We start from the raw sequence: 21,491 nt of genomic DNA, 5'->3' as shown, positions 1-21,491 counted from the left end.
TATGCTTGGCCATATAAGGTAAACCAATATCAATAAGCCAAAATTATTGAGACCTAAGATACTATTCTTAGATATATCCTGATTTCTTTAATCACGAAACATGATATTTTGAATCCCCGTGGACTGCATTGAATTATTTTTAGGAAATCTACTTCCCCCGAACTGAAAATGAAGCCTGAAAGCAGCGTAGACAATCGCATTGCGGACAATGTGAACAAAAAAGAATGACAGAACCCTCTTTAAGGTCATGCAATAGTACGTCCCTTAAATCCAAAATGTCAAATTTAAACTCATCGTCCAAATTGAGTAATTGTTATCCTGAAAACAACGACGCGATTTTCGCATTAAATATTTTGATTTTTTTAAAATGATGATATTCGAATTTCTATCCTTTTGAAAGGGCCCCTCAGCCGTTCTTCATAGAAAAAGGCGATTTTTAGGTACACTTCTCTGAAAAACTACTAAACGAGTTTTTGGAAATTTCGCAAATATTTTCTGGTGACACTTATGACAGGGAATTTTAAAAGTTGAATACTTAAAAAACGGCATTTAACGAACATGCAAATCAAAGCCTTAAAAGGTCCTTAAAAATAAAAAAATAAGCCATCAACTTTTATGATTTTTAAAATAGTGTACCCAACTTTTCAGGGATGGGAATAAACTTAACAACTTGATTATTATAAATCAAAACGATTCAATTTAGTTAATTTTTAAGGTTTTGTGTAAAACCTAAAATATTTTGGATACTGGATGAAACATACGAGAGTGAGAGCTCAAAATGTGTACACCAAAAAGTGCAATAGGGGTCGATCTCAAAATCTATCCAAGCGAAAAATCTGAAAAGAAATCGTAATGGTGCATCCGTAGAAGTACAAAATTTGTGATAAAATAATGCATAATTTTGGAAAGTTTGACAAAAATCCGACTATTATTAACAAAGTTATAGCAAGCCAGCCCAGAAAAATATGTTTTTTTCAATGCTTGCAAGTTTTCTATTATTATTTTTTTTGACATTGTTGTTTATGGTAGGTGGTATAAGCCAAACTAAAATCAGAAGGCTGATGAATTTCGAAGCAATCAATGTTTTGACATTGTCGACGTAGAAATTTTGAATAAAGAAATTAAAAACATAGATTATTGTGAAGTTTGTCAATTCACTATGAGAAACAGCTTTTCACCTAAGGCATGAATAAATTGCTTGGTTGCCTGAAACAACTGCGTGGAACCACAAAATCCATCGAAAGAAGGGAGGCATGAGCTAGAAAAACTTTCAAAACAATTTCAGAGAGACAGAGAAATTGAAAACTTTTTATAAAATTTTGATAAAAACAAAACCGTTCATAAAAATACATAAACTTCCATTAGTTCTTCCAATTTATTGTAGTAATAAGGTGTGCTTTGACGAACAGATTAAGTCGATTCAGGCAGTCTAAAAGTATTAACGAAAAGCAACATACATCATATTGCTTTATGTAATGTCTACCTAGTTAGAACGCTTGCCTTCCTTATTTTGATCATAAGATTAGGCGGCTTCTAATAGTCGCCAAAATTTGAAATAGAAATCTTACACATCTGTATTCATCTTTATCTGTAATAAACCAATATAGACTTAGATTTGTCTTTTGTGGAAGTCACCCTCTTAAAGCAAAACTGGCTTGAACACTATTGGTGGAAATTAATGTATGAAGCCAGCCGGCTCTGATTATAACCCTCAATTCACCAATATATACGTAACAATATTGCATGGATTATTCGTCCTTTCGACAATAATATCACATCATCATCACACATGACGGCATATATCCAAGATATCATTGTCTTGATACCTTATTACACCACATGCACAAATAATAATAAAACTGTCCCCGCCTCTATTTTAATCAGTCAAAATGATAATTGCATTTTTAAATGAAACAATGCTTTGTTCATTTAAAAGTGCATAATCAAAATGCGTATTTGAGAAAGGAAGTGTATAACTCGTTGGGCAGTTACGTATATGAATAAAATTATCGTTCGGACAGATTGTTGGCAAAGGTAGAGGTATAGTAATTAGTCTGATTTGTGGATTTTAATGAATGAAACTCCAGTAAATACCGTTTCTCTTCGTCCGTTAAAAACCTTCCATATCCTTTCTTCTTTGGTGACTTATTTAAATGTAAAGTTTTCCGCAACTTTTTTCCACACTGTTTCACATGTTTCATGTGAAAATTGAAGTATCTTAATCGTTCGCACTTATCACCGATAAATGTCCAAACCGACTTTATAATATTGACGGATGGCACTTTGTTTTCATTACCGCCTATACTATTGCTATTATTATTACAATCGCTAATATTCGCTTCAATTGAGAATGGTTTATCACTTTGCAGACGATCCACCGTCATTACGTTTTGAGATATGAAAAATTATACTACAAGCAACCCGTAAAATCCAATTTGTGAGGGCAAGTCAGCATCCGGCTGAACATGGTCTAGAACTGAGATGCGAAAACTGAAAACAATTGTTATTATTAAGCAACAGGGCTGATGGCTAGCGGTCTCTCAAGCTCGATTAGGTTAGTCTACAGCAAGATAACAGAGTAAAATGTTGTGATAATAAACGACTGGAAAAAGTTGAGAACAATTCAGAGCAACATGTTCCACTTTATACTCTTTAACCAGACATCATGGAGAAGGTATTGTGCTGCCGGATCTTTATCAGATGTATCTCATTTGATAATACTCGTGTAAGGGTTGTTCGAACAATAAACTACAGATTTACTCACATTAAAAAATAAATTCATGTCTCTGGTGCTTTGAAAATCGTTTATGTATTTAAATTAGTGGTCTACCAGCGGTTTACGTTCGAATCTGTCAACATTGCTGCGTTGCCAATACCTCAACCGATTTGTGATTCGTGAATCGGTAGCTTTACTCTTGAGCGGTTTTGTCGTTTTCTTATGTGTGAACCTTTAGGTATGCGACTGTTTCATCGATATGTAGCTAAAAATTCAATTGGACAATATTTTTCAAGATTTATATCCACCGCGAATTGTTTTCAGGAATACTGCATCGGGAAGTTACTATTCTCTTTTAGTGATTATGGCAAAGTGTTTTCTCAAATATAAATCTAGAACTCATATGATCAGCAGACATCAGAGTCCCCTGATGCTCCCCCAGGCATTTCCAAATAGACGGATACAATTGGTAGCCTTTCCACGCGCAAATAGCCACAAGTTTCTAATATGATACTGGGCATTCTACGATGCCTCATGGTGAAGACTGTAGAGAAAAAATTCTGGCTCGAAGTGAAAATTAAGCGGATCTTTTATTATCTCCTGTTTCCACTGAAATTTGCTCATAGTGCAGTAAATTTACACGAAAAACTTGGTATTTGCCACAAAATAGTATCTAGTATTCTACTAATCTTATCCTATATTATAGATGGAATTGTTTTTGAATTGTGTACTCATAGAATGAAGTTGAGGGAGTTTACCAAACTTCCATAATCTTATATATAAAAATCAATTGCTGTTCGTTAGTCTCGCTAAAACTCGAGAACGGCTGAACGGATTTATGTTATCCTAGTTTTGAAATGTCCGTGGAGGTCTAGGGAAGGTTTAAAAGATGAGAAAAATTCGAATAATTGCCGGTAAAACCCTAAAAACGGCATTTTTTTTCTTCCCATATAAACGTTTTTTTCTAAATAAAATTTAGAGTCAATTTGAACTTTTTTGATATTCAATAAAGTTCAATTACTCACTATGTTCATCGGACCTCATATTATAACCAAGCCAAAAGACATCAAATGTTTCACAGCTCAGAACATGTTGTATTGGAAAATAGAATATCTGTTTTTAGTATTTTTGTTTCTCATCGTTTAAACCTTCTCTGAATTTCCATAAATATTTCAAGACCAAACTAGACTACCTAGACCTAGACTAGATATTAAGTTTTGTTACAAATTAAATTTCTGAACGCAACGATAATATTTGACATTAGATTTGACAACCAACTAATATGTCAATCCATCCTCTTGCGCTTTAGAACACGGAAAGAAGTATTACGATATTGTGTTACGATATCTATGAGTGCGCGAGAACTTTCTTTACTTTGGCGATCCTTTGTGATAGTGACATTCCAGTAAATGTGCTCTTTTTTTGATATTTTGCGATTGTGACACTTTACTGCTAAGTGAGCGAAAAATTTTCTCACTTTGATTATTTACAATTTACGATGCCGAGAAGAAGACGACCTGACTTCGGTCGTCGCAGTCAATCAAATGTGCGAAGAACTACCTCACGTGCTAACCGCACTGATGACCAGAGAGAGACAGATCAAGAAAATAATCGTATTGCTATGTCAGAATTGTCTTATTTAGTGAGCGATAATGAAGTAGATAGGCTTAGAATGCAACCAGTTCGTGCACATCAAACATAACAACAGCGATCACGACATAATGAAATTGATCGAATCCGCAGACGGAATGCTCCTGTGATTCTTGAACGAGCTGCATTGCACTATGATCCGGCAATTGATTATAGTGCTGACAAATCGGTAACAATTGGGGAAATGAAAATAATTTGTAAATGTTGTAAGGCGTTAAAATACACTCATGAATCTACTGGATTATGTTGTGCTGGAGGCAAAGTAAAATTGCCACAATTGCTCCCACCACCAGATCCTTTACGATCTTTAGTTTCTGGGATTGGAAATGATTCTAAGCACTTCTTGGCCAACATTCAGAAATGTAACAGCTATTTCCAGATGATATCATTTGGCGCTACACATATTATACAGGACAATTTCAAGCCCACTTTCAAGGTTCTGGTATATAATATTTTTTTATAATATTCAATATGTACTAAAATGTATGTATCGGAAATAATTAATCGACAAATTTTTAAAAATTACAGATACAAGGACAAATTTATCACTTATTGGGGACACTGTTACCAGTACCTAATGCAGATTATCAATTTTTACAAATTTATTTTATGGGCAATTCAGATGCGGAAGTTGATAATCGTTGTGCTCACAATCCAACAGTGAAGAGAACCATTGTCCATGAATTACAAATGTTTTTGCATCAGAATAACAATTTAGTAAACATGTTCAAAATAGCATTGGATCGGATGCCATCTGATAGCCATAATATTATCGTTCGAGCTGACAAATCGATTGAGGCAGTTCGAAGTCTGCCGTGTCAGCTAGTATAGTCATATATATCATTATTAACTTTGTTTGAGTAAACATTGGAATGGGATGTATTTTGAGGAACATTTCATATACACATCATATTTTTTATTTGGATAGTTTGTGAGAATGAGTCCTGTCTGACTTTAAGACTGTCTCTCCCTTCCCAATTGAAGTTAAACAAAATACTGATTACTCCTTGCCATATGATACATAACATGACTCTATTCGAGAAACTAACTTTTTAGACCCTCTCGGATGTACCTATGCCCGGATGGTGGTTAGAGCGCTGGGCTGCCATAGCGGAAGGTCGCGGTTCAAATCCAGAGGCAGAGGGATTTGTTATCGTGACTAGATGTCGACTCAGCTGTGAATCAGTATCTCAGTCAAATCAGGATAATAATCTCGGGCGAACGCAATGCTGACCACATTCCCTCCTACAGTATACTGTAGTGTACTGTCTTGGTCTTGAATGAACGGCTCTAACACACTTCAAAGCCCTGATTCAATATGGATTGCTGCGCCAACCATTATTATTCGAATGTACGGGGAACCCCTTAAAACAACAAACAAACAAACAAACAAAATCATGTGTGTGTGGTATTTCAAAATTTATCTAAGGCCATCCTCCCCTCTCCCTAAATTTAAGCCCATAGGTGTAACAATTTCCGAATAAAACGCTTTTGACACCGAGAGAAATACTTCAACTATTTTAATAAATTTATGGTTTACACAGCTGTGTCATTACCTGATTTGACATAGCTTCCTGTTAATATGTGGATTGTAAATGTCAATAAGATAGTTGTAAGCACGGCAGATGTTGACACCGTATTGCACAATCTCTTTTTGTAGGATTTTTTTGGTACATATTTTGCCAATTCTTGACTTTATTTCATATCGAAAAAAAATTCTTCAGTATTTGTGTTCTAGTTTGACCGTTTGACTCCAAGGCCATGGAACTAAATTAGAGAGAAAAAGTGTCACACAGCTGGACTTCTTCGATATATAAGACTCTACGACTTCGTTACCAGTTTTGGATGGCGGACTTAGGTATCCCTCGATTCTTAAACAAAATTTGAGATAATTAGACTCAAAATCGCTGACTATGGCATATTTTGATAATATTTAGCGCCTTGGTTGAGATTTTCAACGGTTTCCATGTACTTTTGAAATACCCGTTGGACAAGAAGAATACTAATATTTGCCAATGCCAGTGGCTAATGTCATGGCGAATTCGCGCAAATGAATTCAAAAGCTGTCACGTTACGTTTACTTTGGATCGGAAAACGTGCGCGTCCATTTCGTTAAATGAAATCAATATTCCGCAAACTGACAATGTCAGATATCTTCCATCTCGACCGACGTCTTACTTTGAGAAGATATATCGAAATTAAACGAACGCAAGTGAGACTAAAAGTAAAAGGACTTAGTATTTACTCAGTTATGGGGTGCAACAAAAATTTCCAAAATCAAATTGCTCCAATAAACCCAGTCGAAGATCCTTCCAATAATAGCAAATGCATCTTGACTCATCAAGAATCGAAATCTAAAACCGAAAGATCACCCAAATATTCTTGCCAGAAAATTCTTTAATAATTCTCACTGGCATGTCAAAATTAATCTATCCTTCACCTTAGAATACTGCTAAAGCTAACCTTTTAATAGTCGAAACAATTCTACACGCTACGGAGGAGTTTATGTTTTTTTAGTCAGAAGATACAAAAATAAATGAAATTATAAAAACAAAATAGCTGCAAAAGCAATAGGGTGCAGAAATCGGAACCGCTGAGAAAGAAACCTAAAACCTAGAATGCTGCTGTAAAATAAGCCCCGACTACAGTTGCTTTCTAGGCAGTTTTTCCTAGACTAAAATGCGCGGTATCAATTGTCATATAAAGTAAACTATAAAATATTGATTTCAACCGGAGGATAGAGAGGAAAGCAGTACACACAGTAACGGTAAGCCATTTAAAATACTGAAATACTGCCAATCGGAAGAAAGTACATAATTACGATCACAAGTACTGTTTAGGGCGGCTTTAGTTAAACATTTACAATTGGGTCTTGGCATGGACCCGGGACATCCAACCTCCAGCGCCTTATACATTGCTCTATGTAGATGATGATTTCCAAGCGCCTTTGACTTAGAGTTTTTAGTGACCGGCCCCTATAAAACCGGCCACGATCTCTGTCACTGGTAGCCATCCACACAGAACTGGGCAATTTAAGTGCCTATGATCAGTGCTCTCAGCCAACGGTGAACCCCTCTATGAAATTACTTCACGTATTACCCCATCCTGATTAATTAGTACTCCACAGTTGGCGCTGCTTGTTATTGACGCATTAACGATAACTTGATACGCTAGATGATTTCATATCATCATCTTTCGACTCGACACACCTTGGATGAACCCAATTCGCTACCGAACCGGATAAAAACTAAAGTAGATTTGGTTCCACTTCCACGGGTATGTTAGACCAGAGAATAATCTTTTTTTAAACCAGCATTAGCTACTTTTCTAATGGCTACTAGTTCCTCAGTAATTCCCTTCCTACGCACACCATGTTGGATACACTCCTTGTTTATGCCGTCTAAAACCGTTTCGAAATCACTGGAAAGGAGGTGGAACAAAAATGCAGCCTGCCAAAGCTTGTTCGTTATCAACCAAGATGCTGAGATTTTAGTTCATATGTCCAACAGTTATTTTAACCATTATTTATGCGATTAATTTGTACGGATAAATATAAATGAGTGTATGGTAATAGCAGTTCTACGAAAATTGCAAGGGCAGCAAAGAATAGTGTAATGACTACTGAGATTGTCGATGGTCAAAAGACCATCCTGAGCGGCCAGAGACGACCAAGATGGGAGAACTACACAAAAACCTAAAAAGATTCATTTATGAATGGAATTACGTCCACACCTTCCATATTGGAGACCTTTCCTAGGACCCAAAAGAATACTCCAGTGACAAAGTCTTGGATCAAATGATAAAATGATCGATGCCATTGAGCGTTTTTCTTAAGCTTAGAGAAGCGTTAGATTTTTGTGTAAGTCTCTTAGACCGGGGGCTTTTTGAATCATATCACACACATCCTCGTCAAAAATCTGAAGCAGTCTCTTAGACCAGGGCTTTTGAATTACATCACACATATCCTTGTCAAAAATCTGCAGCTAATATCATATCTGAAACCAGTTCATACTGTGGCAAAAACAATAAACTACGGCTGGACGTGGTACTTTCATCAAGAATGTTTGGCGAGATAGAAACTGCATTAGAAATGCGATTTGATATATTAACACTTGCTTTCCGTGTCAAATACTGATACCATGGTTTTTAAGAGGCGGTTTTCAATTTTCTTCTTCTAAGTCTACCTAGTAGAATAAAAGTAAAGCATATTGAGCCCTTTTGCAGGACCTTCTGGACCAGTGAGCGCAGTGTTGACCACATTGCATCCACTAGGATACTGTGATCCTGTAGTGTACCGTTACGATCTTAAATGAAGTGCTCTAACACATTGAGTTATTGCGCCAACAACGAAGATATCGAAGGTCAAAATTTTGTATTTCAGAATTTCAGAATTTATTGCACTCTAGGACGCGTATGACGTCATCATCATATATGGGGAGCTCATATAAACGGCGCAGTTAGAGTATGGAAATACATACATATTTCAAGGAATATTTTGAATTCTTAGCTTTGTACGAATAGAAAAACGTGAATAGGAAATTTCTCATAAAAAATGATCCCTTATACTCGAAGCATCCAGCTTCCGGTATCCCGAGTTCTTGTATTATACGCCTACATTCGCTATCTGGATGTGTTTTCGAGTATTTCTTATCGACTAGAAATACACAAATAGTAAAGTACGCAGTTACAGTAAATAATCACTTGGACTTTGGATCAACTAATGATTCGTTTTTAAGGTTTTGTGTAAAACAAAACTTTATTAAAATCGGTTTACTGTCTGTCTGTCCGTCACACGCATTTTTCTCGGAGACGGTTGTAGGGTTTGACACCGAATTTGGTAGGTGGGAACTGTGAACGCTCATAAATGCAGGGGTGTAATTTTTTTTTCATGAAATATAGTCATGTGGGGTATCAACTTAAAGGTCTCGGCTAGTACTTTTCGATGCCGGTTTTAGTTTTGACATTTGTTGGAAAGGTGGGGAGTGCGGGGGATGCACACTCAAATCTCTTTATAAAAGAAATACACAAAACTTTTCATGCCTGAATATAGGGCTTCCGGTTTCCCGGCTTGTTTTAAATATAATATTGTTACAACGAAAACCACCCACCCCTATATTATGAAATAATAAGGATTTGAAAAACTTTAAAAGAGAAAATATGAGAAAAAAGCTACTGAATAAAAAAACTCGACAATTTTCAAGTGGGTTCTATTTTTTATAAGCCATGGGCAATAGCAGCCTAAATTAACCATTTTAATCATTGCGGTCCGATACTTATGTTTACTTGCAACAGGACTCCCAGAATACAAAAGCACAAATTTACAAGAAGGAACTTCATTCTTTCGAAGTCTAACATTCTTACTACACATAACCCCTGAAGATCCTGAAGTAATACTGGAATTCTCACCTAAGTTCGAGAAAACGAGCATTCTGAAGGACTTCGGCACCGTTGTCTTTGTAACTTAATTAATGTTAACTTCCCGCGTATGGATCAGGAATATCAAAGGATAATCTAATTTTATTATTTTATATTGATATTCGATAATCTATAGTTAATTCAGTTCAAAAACTCATAGAGAAGCTCTATTATTGTTTTTCAAGCGTCTCTTGCGTGGTATTCCAGCTTTCGCTCATTCCAAATCCAACCCAAGAAATATTTGCTCTTACCACGACTAGTTATTTCAAATTTCTCAAGCCTGTACTTTTGTCTATTTTCACGAATTTTATATTGTCAACTTCTCCATTTAGGCTTTTTATATTTACCAACTTAAAAAAAATATTCTTTTTCCTTTCCTCGTGAACTTTAGGTGGATCACGACGACTCATCTCAAAAATTAACCTTGATTTGATTATGAATGTTTTGTAATTATCTTTCATCAGGAATCAGCAAGGACAACACAAAAGCCCTAGACATTGCTTATCCTGCATACTTAACGAGCTTCTCTATAAGTTTTCATCATTCTTAGGATGCGTTGACTTTAGGCAAGATAACGATGAACAGTATAATCAAATTTAACATCATCGTCAAATCATCAATCCAATTATTTATTTCATTTATTGATATTGGATGAAAACAAACAGTGGATTATCTTTTGCCAAGACGAAGGTCAAACACAATCGGATCGCCGACCTGTTTGAAAACGTTGCCGTTGGTACATAACAATCGATGAAAATGAAAGTATAAATAATGCCATTAACTGATAAGTTCCATAATAACATTAGTGGTGAGAACTTGCTTCAGACGCTTCTTTATATTTAAAATGGAGCCAAACTGTTTGAGCACTTAAAATATACATATGAACTGATTGACGAAAATATTGTACCTTTAATGTAAGTAATAGTTAGATCCCTAATAGGAAAGTGTGGATTGTCGTAGAGATCATGAACCCTACATTTTTCGGCAGTGTTTCACAATCCAGTGAAAGAATCTGTGAAAGTAAAAACAACGGCTAAGTTGTTTTTCAAGGTTTTGTGCAAAACCTGCCTGCCTCATGCACTCCATTCAAAAACGGTTGCACCTAACGATATCAAAATAGAGGCTTTTCTCCGAAGATAACCATGTGTGATATCAAATAAAATGACCGATTACCAATTTCTGAAACAGGAACGACTTTAGCATCGATTGAGATGGAAGAATGCAAGGTGAAGCAAATACCAAAAGTGAGACAGAAATTATTTTGTGTGTAGATTGAGGGAGTCCTAAGTCCGCATACAATTGATGACGAACTAGACCAATTGGGAAGAAACTTTCTTCCACTTTTGTGGTTCCCTTACCAAAGAAGACACCAAACACATAACGCAGTCACAAATGTGAAAAAAAAACTTCGTAAAAACAACAAATTACTCCAGTCGCAATCAATGTTTGCCTGTGTCCAGGCAGGTCATTTAGCAACGTGATCTTCGGACAACAGTGGGTTTTCCACTATACACCGCGGTTTCAAACTATTTACAATCAAATGCTCTCGCATGAAAACGTTCAGTCCTCTTCACTTTAATTTTGAGGATGGTTCAGATCGATTTTGACAAAAACCGATACCGACTGAATGGAACGTAACCACTACTGTGACACAAAAGCCCTAGGGACCTGTAAGCACTTCTGTAGCTTGACACTCACTCTATGCAGCACCAGTTTGGGAACGGGTACTAGTTTTAAATACGAACAATGGAAAATTAATGCGCCAAAACAATAGAATTTCTTGCTCTATATTAAGACCACGGTTAATTCCATTTAATGCGTGATATCCCTAAATTTTCCATAATTCAGCTCAACATTTGTAAGTTTAAAGTACCTTTACACTAATGCATCTTGAAATTAAGATAAAAAATCGATTTTGAAATTTCTTTAAAATATAAGCAGTTATATCTTCGAAGTGATGATGTCGTTTGCAATTGAAAAAATATCCATTTATAAAAATATATTAACTATATAAGTTTGCGAAAATGGTATCAAATCTGGGATTCACTGATTGAGGGAGTGGGAAGTTGCTTTTTTTGGGAAAGTTAAGCTTTTTGATACTCTTTACGAAAAAAGCTATAACTCCATAAGGGTAAAAGATATAGTACCTATTCCTTGGACCAATTTTCCTCCTGTGTCCGGATAGCTGAGTGGTTAGAGCGCAAGGCTGTCGTACAGAAGGTCGCGGTTCAAATCTCGCTGATGGCAGTGGGATTTGTATCGTGATTTGGCATCGGACACCAGTCGACTCAGCTGTGAATGAGTACCTGAGTCAAATCAGGGTAATAATCTTGGGCGAGCGCAATGCTGACCACATTGCCTCCTAGTGTACCGTTACGGTCTTAAATAAAGTGCTCTAACACACTTCAAGGCCCTGATCCAACATGGATTGTTGCGCCAACGATTATTATTATTATTAATTTTCCTCAAACAAGTGTAACTATCCACTATTAAAATTCGTACCATCATAAACGAGGCACCAGTAGAAGTTATAAGATTGCACTTTTTGTTGACTGTGAATATTGCCGTATTGTCTTACCTCATTGACTCACTAAGTCATTCAAAATGCGTTGAATAGTTTCTTTAAAAAAATCTCCGGAGAAGTAGACCGGAATTGTGACAAAACAAAACAAATATTCCTGGACATCAAGAAACAATACAAGCCATTAGAAAGTTTAGTGCCAAGCCTTATATTATTAACATAATTACAATAGCTCATATCTACATTTACTTCGGATTAATACCTGCAATGAAGGTAATTATAAATAGGCATTTCAATAATTACTTTCAAATCTTTCAGTTAACACAGTGTTGTTTGATTATTGAATAATAAGGGCCCACGAAATATGCACACGTATGCACGTACGAACTAATATCGTTCTTTCAACTTATCAGGTCGTTGATGACCCTTACTTCATTGTACCGATATAAACAATACAATCTTATCGCCAATCCCAAAAAAATCCAATTAGTAGACATGCATACAAATGAAAAATTCTCACAAGTCTTAGGGACATAATCGTTGTGATAATATATTCAAACTTACATGTATAACTTCTACTTTCCCATAGACTTAATGTTTTATTGCGATAAGAAAGTTGAGAATTCGTAGAATTGTCATTTAGTCTATCATTCACAAAAAAGCATGCGTTGGTTGATGATTCATACATATATATGTATGTATGACGTTTTGAGTCAATCGTAAAAAAAAAATTACAAACAAAGCTACACTAGACCACTGAACTCCAATATGATCAGATTAGAGTTTTGATTTTTATTCTATCAAGTTTGTTTATTAAATAACTTTTGAGCGTTGATAACTATTAGATAGAGTTGTCTCCGTTTATTTACGTTCTGAAACAGACGATTTGAATTTTCTTCAATTTCAAAGGAACATTTTTAGATTGCATTGATTTATTATGAACGGGAATTATTATTGACGCTACTACATATTTGTGAATTTATTATTAGGCAATTTCTCAGAAAATACAATTACATACAGAGATCAAAAGGTACTTTGTAGATAAATATCAGTAATTTAAAGACGGGATGCACAAAGAATGGTATTTCATAGATGTAATCGTGATCATATGAAGATAGTCATAAACCCATCTTCATATAACTTCTGTTCCTAAAAAACACTTCAACAAGTTTCCAAGTCACTTTTCGAACTCATTATTTCCGTTAGTCCAGTTACCCAAGCTTTCAACCTTGAAAGCTTGAGTGAGTGACGCTAGTGATATTTATTGCTCTTGCAAATACCGATATTTCGGAAACCATGCATCTGATGTAGAAATGTTACTAAGCAGAAATAAAGCACATTTAATAACAAAAAGAAATAAACCTTTTTCATTTCTTCTCGGTGGAATATGGACTGAGTAATGGCACGTCAAACGTAAAGTGGGAATGGTTTAAAACAACAATGAATACTTTAACGTCAAATAATGCAAAACCAGTAACCTTTTCATGAAAATTGAACTAATGTTTTTTTGAAGGGTTTCAGAAGACTTTTAAAATGAGGTACGATAGAAGTCGGTGAGATAAATAATAAGGAAGCTATGATCAAAATAATTGCCTTATTTTATTTTATTTACTTTTTAACATAAAAATTAATAAAAAAAAACGGGCTTTCTCATATAATCTGAAAGTAAGCCGAATGCCTTGAGAATCCACTGTATTTAAGTCTGCACAATACATTCTGAAAATTTTGTGTATTTAGAGTGCGTGGTTCCGGAAAAAGGAGTTATTTACCCACACAAATCTTTTTTTTTTAATTTTTCAAAAAACTACATTTGATTGGATCGATGGCAAGTGCTTACAAACCTATACAAACCAAGCTAAACACTCTATTCATACGTTTGAATTTTGGATAGCTTGTTGAGGTTTGGCAAACATGTGGATCTAGCATAAAGCACTTTACGCGCAAAACTTACACGCCTTTCGCGGACTTTCACCACATTTTCCCCTTTGCAGATATAACACTTCGATGGGATACTATAACTTGAAACAGCTGGCCTAAGTTATCATTCAAAAAATTGTTTGTCGACACAAAAGAAACTTTTTTTCTACAAAAGGGAGCCTATCTCAACAACTGTGCTTTCAATTATTAAAATTGATGCAATGTCTGTCTGTCCATCTGTCACACGAGATTTACTCGGAAACGGCTAAACGAATTGTCACGAAATTTGGTGAGAATATGTAGTCTCTGAACCGCTACACTTACAACAAGTGGCATCATTTTGTGTTGGGTTTAAGGGCGGCTTCCCATATATACAAAAGGAGGGAGCCTTTTTTTCACAAAATATGGTTATGTGGGATAGCAAATGAAAGTTTGGTTTCCGGTATTCAGATCTGTTTTTATTTTTTATTTATACACATTATTGAACCGTATGTGAAACAAGTCGGAATAGCAGAACCTGGATGGTTCGGTTATAAAGGTTTGATAATCATTTTATATGTCGTCCTTTCGTGAAAACGGCCAAAATTTCCGTAAAATCAGAAACAAAGTAGCATTTTCGGTGAATGCAATCTATCACATTATAAAAAGTAGAAAATAACCCACTAAGTTGGATATAAAGTGACACGACCCACTGCGGAAACTGGCAGTTCGAAGCAACCTAATTTGCAGTTCGCATAAAAGTCGATTCAAAAGCAGGTTCACTTCCAGTGCATACGAAGAGTATTGTGGGTAGCAAAATTTTATGGACACCCGGCCCCCTATTCAAAAAGAGCCTGCCTCTGTGAAGAGGGTGTTGTCAAAATCTCTGAGTTTTAAGTATACTCAGCCCTGTGCTTCGCAAAAATAAAATCAGGATTCGGTAAACCATGCAGAGTATAAAACTTATGACATATATATGCAACCCTCAAGCAAGAGGAAATAGATTGGTATTTATTGGCTACATGAAGAAGAAATATTTTCTAATATGCTGTGTTTTAATTCGTTACAAAACAGTAGGACAACAACACCAGGTACGTTTCCTTCTCGGCGCGAAAATTCTCCCGATGTGACTCAATACCTTTTCAATTCCATGCATTGTTGCTCTACAGTTGCAATTGCATACATTGTATTATCTCATGCTTAGAAATGCGCTTTACAACCTCCTCTTTTCTAAAATAATGTCCCAACAATATTAGTAGTTACATACATGAGTGTGACACAAAATACAACAACAGGTCCCTTGCATTTCCTATGATAATCATGTTAAAAAATCGTGGATAATTCGAAGTCTTTTATTTATTTCATTTTTGAAGTTGATTTACTTGTTTAGATTTCGCACAAAAAGGATCTTAAAAGATTCGAACAAGTCGGAATACCGGAGCTGGACCCCTCGAATGTAAAGGTTTTTTATTCATCTTCTGTGAGAAATTTCCTATGCATATTTTTCCAGTGGTTCAAATTTAAAAATTCAAAATATTTCTTGATATATTTATATATTCCGCTATGTTCATATAAGTTCACTTTATGTGATGACGACGTCATACGCGTCTTAGATTGCGAAAAATTCCCGTGAAATACAAAACTATGACCTTCTATATCTTCGCTAATAATAGCAGCATTTCCTCCAAACATTCCAAAAATCGTGTAATATCTTATTACTTATAATGTTACCAAATTGTGTACTTCTAGAATGAACTTAACGGGGTTTTCGGGTAAATTTAGAAAATATGATAATATACTATTAGCTTTATTTGAGCAGATATCGGAATGAAATATACTTGGTTCCTAGATTTTGTATAAGACCACCATTTTTTCAGATTTTTTGGTTGGATAGGTTCTCACAATGAAACCTGTTACACATTTAGGGGTACATATTTTGAGCCCTCACTCCGCTACGTTTTACCCAGGATCAAAAATAGGAGCACTTTCAAAAACTACTACTACTAACTGAGTCCTTTCATTTGATACCCCACATGGTCATATTCTCTGGAAAAAAAAATTGCGTTTTGTTTCGCATGGATGGGGAGCCCCCTTGGATTCAACAGAAAATGAATGGTGTTTCGGGTAAATTTCTAAAACATGATAATATACTATTATTAACTTTATTTGCGCAGATATTGGAAAGGGGTGTATTTCGAGGCCTAGATTTTGTATAGATGCATTACAAGACAGATTACAAGACTAATCACCAAGTTACTTTTGAAAATATCCCGATGAAATTAGGACGAATCGGAACATAGAGTGCACTCCTTATCCTATCCTTGGAACTTGGAGTGCACGTATCCCTAAATACAACAAGGCATGAACTTCTTGAAAGTAGAATATCTTGAAAATGTAATGTCAAAATCTTAGATTAAAATTTAAAAAAAAAAAGTATTTCAATTTTTATCATTTTTTTCACTAATTATGCATAAAAAATCACCCTTTAAAATATGAGATCATCCCAAATCCCTGAGCCTGTACCCTATAATCGCTCGGTGCCATGCTCATAAAAGCTAAAGGAACACGAATTTTCTGCAGCGTATTCTAGAATAGCTAAACTAATGATGTATGCAAAAAAATCGATTCTGAAAACCTGTGGTTTTCCCCTTAGAAACCATTCTTGATGCGCCAGGCTTAAGATTTGTGGATTATATAAAATGACGTTTAAGGAACTAAAGGGCCAAAAAAAAACTTGTCCACCTTCCCCAACTGGAACGTATTGATGGACACTCTAACGAAGCTACAGTTAGGTGCGAGAGCAGATCCGAACGGTCAAAATTGCCAAGTTTCCGTAATGAAATTCAGCTCTGCCTTCGTGGTTAGCAATAGTCAACTCGGGATGATCTGTTGGCGATCCCGCAGCGTGGTCATTACAACATTGAAAATTTCAATATGGTCTATCCTGCTAACAAAGATCAGTTTAGAAATGTCTACCATGAGACATCTTGTACAATGATTAATTGAAGAATTGAGCAATCCAGACTGCTTTCTCAAGCAGACATTAGTTTTGATATTGGTTGCAAGTAAGGGAGTAAGACAGAAAATATTTTCAGAAACTTCCAACCAAAAAATATGAAAAATTGAAAAGTTTCTCTCAAATTAGTCCGAAGCGTTTTCCAACTTTCATACGTAATAAAAAAACCTGATAAATTCCCCATTCCCCCCAAATTGCCCATAGAGGCTTGGAAGAAGTTATCTTGCACCTTTAGAAAAATCCACAACATAGTGAAAACGACTGGCATTAGTGTCCCATACATAGAAAGGGGGATATCACGCAGTGCAGCAATTATAGAGATATCATGTTCCTGAGTGCCATCTAGAAAATATTTTCCGCTATTTTGCTAGGCCGGATAGTCCCATACGCCCAGAACATTATTGGCTCATACCAAAGAGATTTCACTCCAGGCAAATCAGTAACAGGTTAGATTTTCTCTGCAGCAAGCGATGGAAAAACTGCTGGAATATGGCCATCAGTTGCACTATCTTTTCATCGACTTCGAGGCCGCCTATGACAGCATAACCAGGGTAAAATTGTACACGCTATGAAAGAATTCTGTATCCCGATGAAATTGATAAGACTGACCCTGACCAATCTGTAAGGCCAGATAAAAGCAGCAGGATCACTCTCGAGACCGTTCAACATCAACAACGGTCTAAGACAAGGGGATGCCTTATCATGCGTCCTCTTTAACCTGGCCTTGGAGAAAGTGATTCGCAATGCAGATGTCAATGCAAGAGGCACTATCTTCTTCAAGTCCACCCAACTACTGGCCTACGCTGACGATTATGGGAAGAACAATCTGAGATGTACAGTCTACCTTCAGCCAAATCAAGCAGGCGGCGCGAGATCTCGAGCTACACATTAATGAAGGCAAGACGAAGTACATGGTGGCAACGTCAGGACCAAAGAACAAACAACCAACAACATCCAATCGCACTGGTCAAATGAAAACAATACAGATAAAAGGCTACAACGTTGAGACCGTTGAAAATTTCTCCTCAGAAACCTGGGTCCTTCAAGAAAAATTGCGAACTCATGGCCGCATTCGAGAGAAGAATCCTCCGAAGTATTCCGTAGCTTACATAACGACGAAATCTATGAGCGATACCACCACCGTCTGGTTGTGGATAAAATCCGGCTCAACGGATTACGGTGGACGGGTCACTTAATCCGTATCGATGAGGATGATCCAGCCCGGAAAGTCTTTAAGGGCAATATCTAGTAGAAAAAGAAGACGAGGCAGACTCTGGCTGAGATGTAGCGATGGCGCAGGTCAGGACGCCAGACAGCTTTTAGGGATATCGAATTGGTGGACCTCGGCGCAAAACTGGGGTGCCTTTACATCGTTACTGAAGCAGGCCTAAACCGGATACCGATCGTTGCGCCGTTTATGATGATGATAGTGAAAATGAAATTATGTTCAGTCCTCTTGTATAAGTGAAAAACTTCAAACCATAGAATGATATCAGCCCTGGAACACAAGCAAGAACTTTCCCCATTTGCGGATGAACGAACTGAAACTGTAACAATAGTAGTAGTAGTGCAGAGTGCATAGATTAAATATCGTTACGTTGAAACATTACTTTCCATATAAACGTTGCTTTTCTTTCGATTTTATTAAACGTTTTCTTCGCCATTTAAAACACCGCGGTGAATGATAAGATTGGAATTTCATGGGTAAAATTTTCGCTGCTAATCACAGCGTGAAAATATTTGACCCAGGTTAGATTGATGTCACACTTCAATAATAAAATTCGAGCAAAACGGAACAAACGCTGCTTCTTAGTCTCAAATGAAAAATACCCACGCCCTCAATCAAATAAAAATTCGTAGTCTAGACGACATTAGGTCATGGAAGTAACAGCAAATGTTGTTGAACGGCAGAATTCCGTACTATGCGTTTATTATTAACTCAATTGCTTATGCTTAAGTGATCACATGTGAAAAAGCATACACCATTTGTTGCCTCTAGCGTATTAGTTAAAATTAGAATGAGTGTCAATGTGGATACATTTAAAATCGATAGTTTAGTGGAGACCCTCTTCCCGCTTTCAATTATCACCATTTCAATTCCATTATCATTTCTATTTTAGCCTGCCTTTCGGAGTGTAGATTTGATACTGGTAAATCATCATAAAAGCACATTTTATGAATTACTTTGAATATAATCGATTTCTCATTAGCTGCTACGGGTAATTTTTCCCATTAGTAAATTGAGTGACGCAGGTCTTACATTTTATATTCATGACATAATACTAAATCAACGATTTCTTTCTTAGAAAAAAATATGTAGTAAAAATGTCATTCGTTCAATAAAAGCAAAGAATATTGTCAGCCGAACCCTTTTCTATAAAAAAAATATTTCAAATGTTTTCCTTATGGAATATCGCTCACCTTGACCAGCTCCAGGCTGAGTAACAATTGGTGGCTGTTGGCCAGGAGACCCTTGAAATCCTGGAGGTGCATATGGTCCAGGTGGCGGATATTGTCCAGGTTGTTGCATTCCTGGTCCAGGTTGTTGCATTCCTGGTCCGGGAGGATATGATCCTCCACCTGCATGGGGAGGAAATGGACCCGGCTGACCCCCTGATCCTGGAGGAGGATACTGTGGAACAGGTTGATACCCGCCTGGTGGTGCAAAGCCCTGAAAATCAAAAATAACATAATTACATTATTCATGAATAATAAATAAAAAGTCAGAAGTATCACAAGCACACGTTCTTTGTTAAATAGAACAAAGGAATCTACTCAGAACTCTTATTTAGTAGAACAAAATGGAGATATAATGAGACACCACCGAATTTTATCAAAGAATATACCACCATTACTCTAATTAAGCTTGATTTATTTGAGCCCAATTCCCAAACAATGGCGATAATGAGGCCGTCTCATAAAGTCATGGCACAGAGTGGAGGGGGAAAGTGATTTTTTTTAAGAGAATGAAAGACTGCTTGTTAGTTCGAAGATTTGGACCGAGTAACTTGCATCCTTCAAGCTTTATTTAACATGAGGCATAGCCTTCATGTCGTTAACAATAACGAGAACTTATTTTTAAAATTATCCAATCCAAAAAACGTTTGAACATTTTAGAGATTTATTTCAAATTATCACGAGTATACATGCCTCCGTTTCCATCAATCTGAAAAGGGTTGGTGCAGCAAATTTGAAGACACAAATAATGAGAGTTCCCATATGGCATACATAAATATGTAGTCCAAGCTCACCCATTAATGATAATTAACCGAAATTTACAATTGTAATTTTCAACTAATTTTTCCACATATTCAGAAGAAGAGAGTAGAAAAGAATCACCGCCACATTTTTCGCCCTTTTCCCCAAAACATTCATTAAAACCGCAACATTTTCATTAAGTTACGGATATTTTACGTCGCTTTAGAGGAATCCTTCACCCTGTTTAGACCATACACTTTCCACCGGTGCGGACTACCAAAACGACAATTCATCTACGAAAATTACTTTCGCCTAGTCGTGATCGATATTTCCTTTGACCCACTGCAGCTTTTATTAAATCTGAAGCTTTTCGCACGGTACTCTTGTGGATCATTTTATTTGCTAAAAGTTAATGCCTTGTTGTATTATATTTGCACCACATTCTGTCAAAATTTCTTAGACTCCCCTCAATCATGAGCCTCTGCCGACATTTGCCTATCTCTTTACATCTACATTGATGTTGCCTATCTCTTTACATCTACTGGCCAATATGCTCTCTGGTTATCAATTTCAGCCTCCCTTATATTTTATTCTTTTATCCCAAAGGTTTTTACAAGTAAGCAGCCACCGTTTATGGTAACATTACCTACAATATGAAAGGTCGGATAAATAGATTTTCATTATTTTTGAACGAAATCCAACCTTACAGACCATCAAATCAAGCTTGATTATACTTGAAAGTATTGGTGGCCATTTTTGTTAGAAAAACACTCCGTAATTGTAGGAGGTCTAGAAGTAATGATAATGGTCGCGGAGTGGGAAATTGAATTGGGCAACGTGATAACACTACATGTCATTGTTTCCAGCATTTCTTCGGCCATCTATATCTTTTCTCTCTGCGGCAAGCGATGGAAAAACTGTTGGAATATGGACAACAGTTGACGCCTATGATAACATTAGTCAGGGTAAAACTGTACACGGCCATGAGAGAATTCGGTATCCCGACGAAATTGATAAAACTGACTAGCCTGATCCTGACCAATGTGCGAGGCCAGATAAAAGCAGAAGGATCACTCTCA

General features: G+C 36.3%; 1 protein-coding gene across 2 annotated transcripts in view; it reads right to left on the bottom strand.

The window, feature by feature from the left end:
- Positions 1–21,491, bottom strand: part of LOC119648073 (phospholipid scramblase 1-like) — a 58,532-nt gene that overhangs the window by 27,611 nt on the left and 9,430 nt on the right. The window contains exon 3 of one of the 2 annotated variants that reach the window (XM_038049555.1): positions 19,636–19,885. In XM_038049555.1, the coding sequence (XP_037905483.1) occupies positions 19,636–19,885 (250 nt within the window). Of the gene's footprint in view, positions 1–2,094; positions 2,492–19,635; positions 19,886–21,491 lie in introns of those variants that run through there. The other variant, XM_038049556.1, reaches the window with a different exon arrangement.

Source organism: Hermetia illucens, chromosome 2, assembly GCF_905115235.1.
Source record: "Hermetia illucens chromosome 2, iHerIll2.2.curated.20191125, whole genome shotgun sequence".
Classification (NCBI taxonomy): Eukaryota; Metazoa; Arthropoda; class Insecta; order Diptera; family Stratiomyidae; genus Hermetia; species Hermetia illucens.
This window is presented reverse-complemented; position numbering and strand designations above follow the sequence as displayed.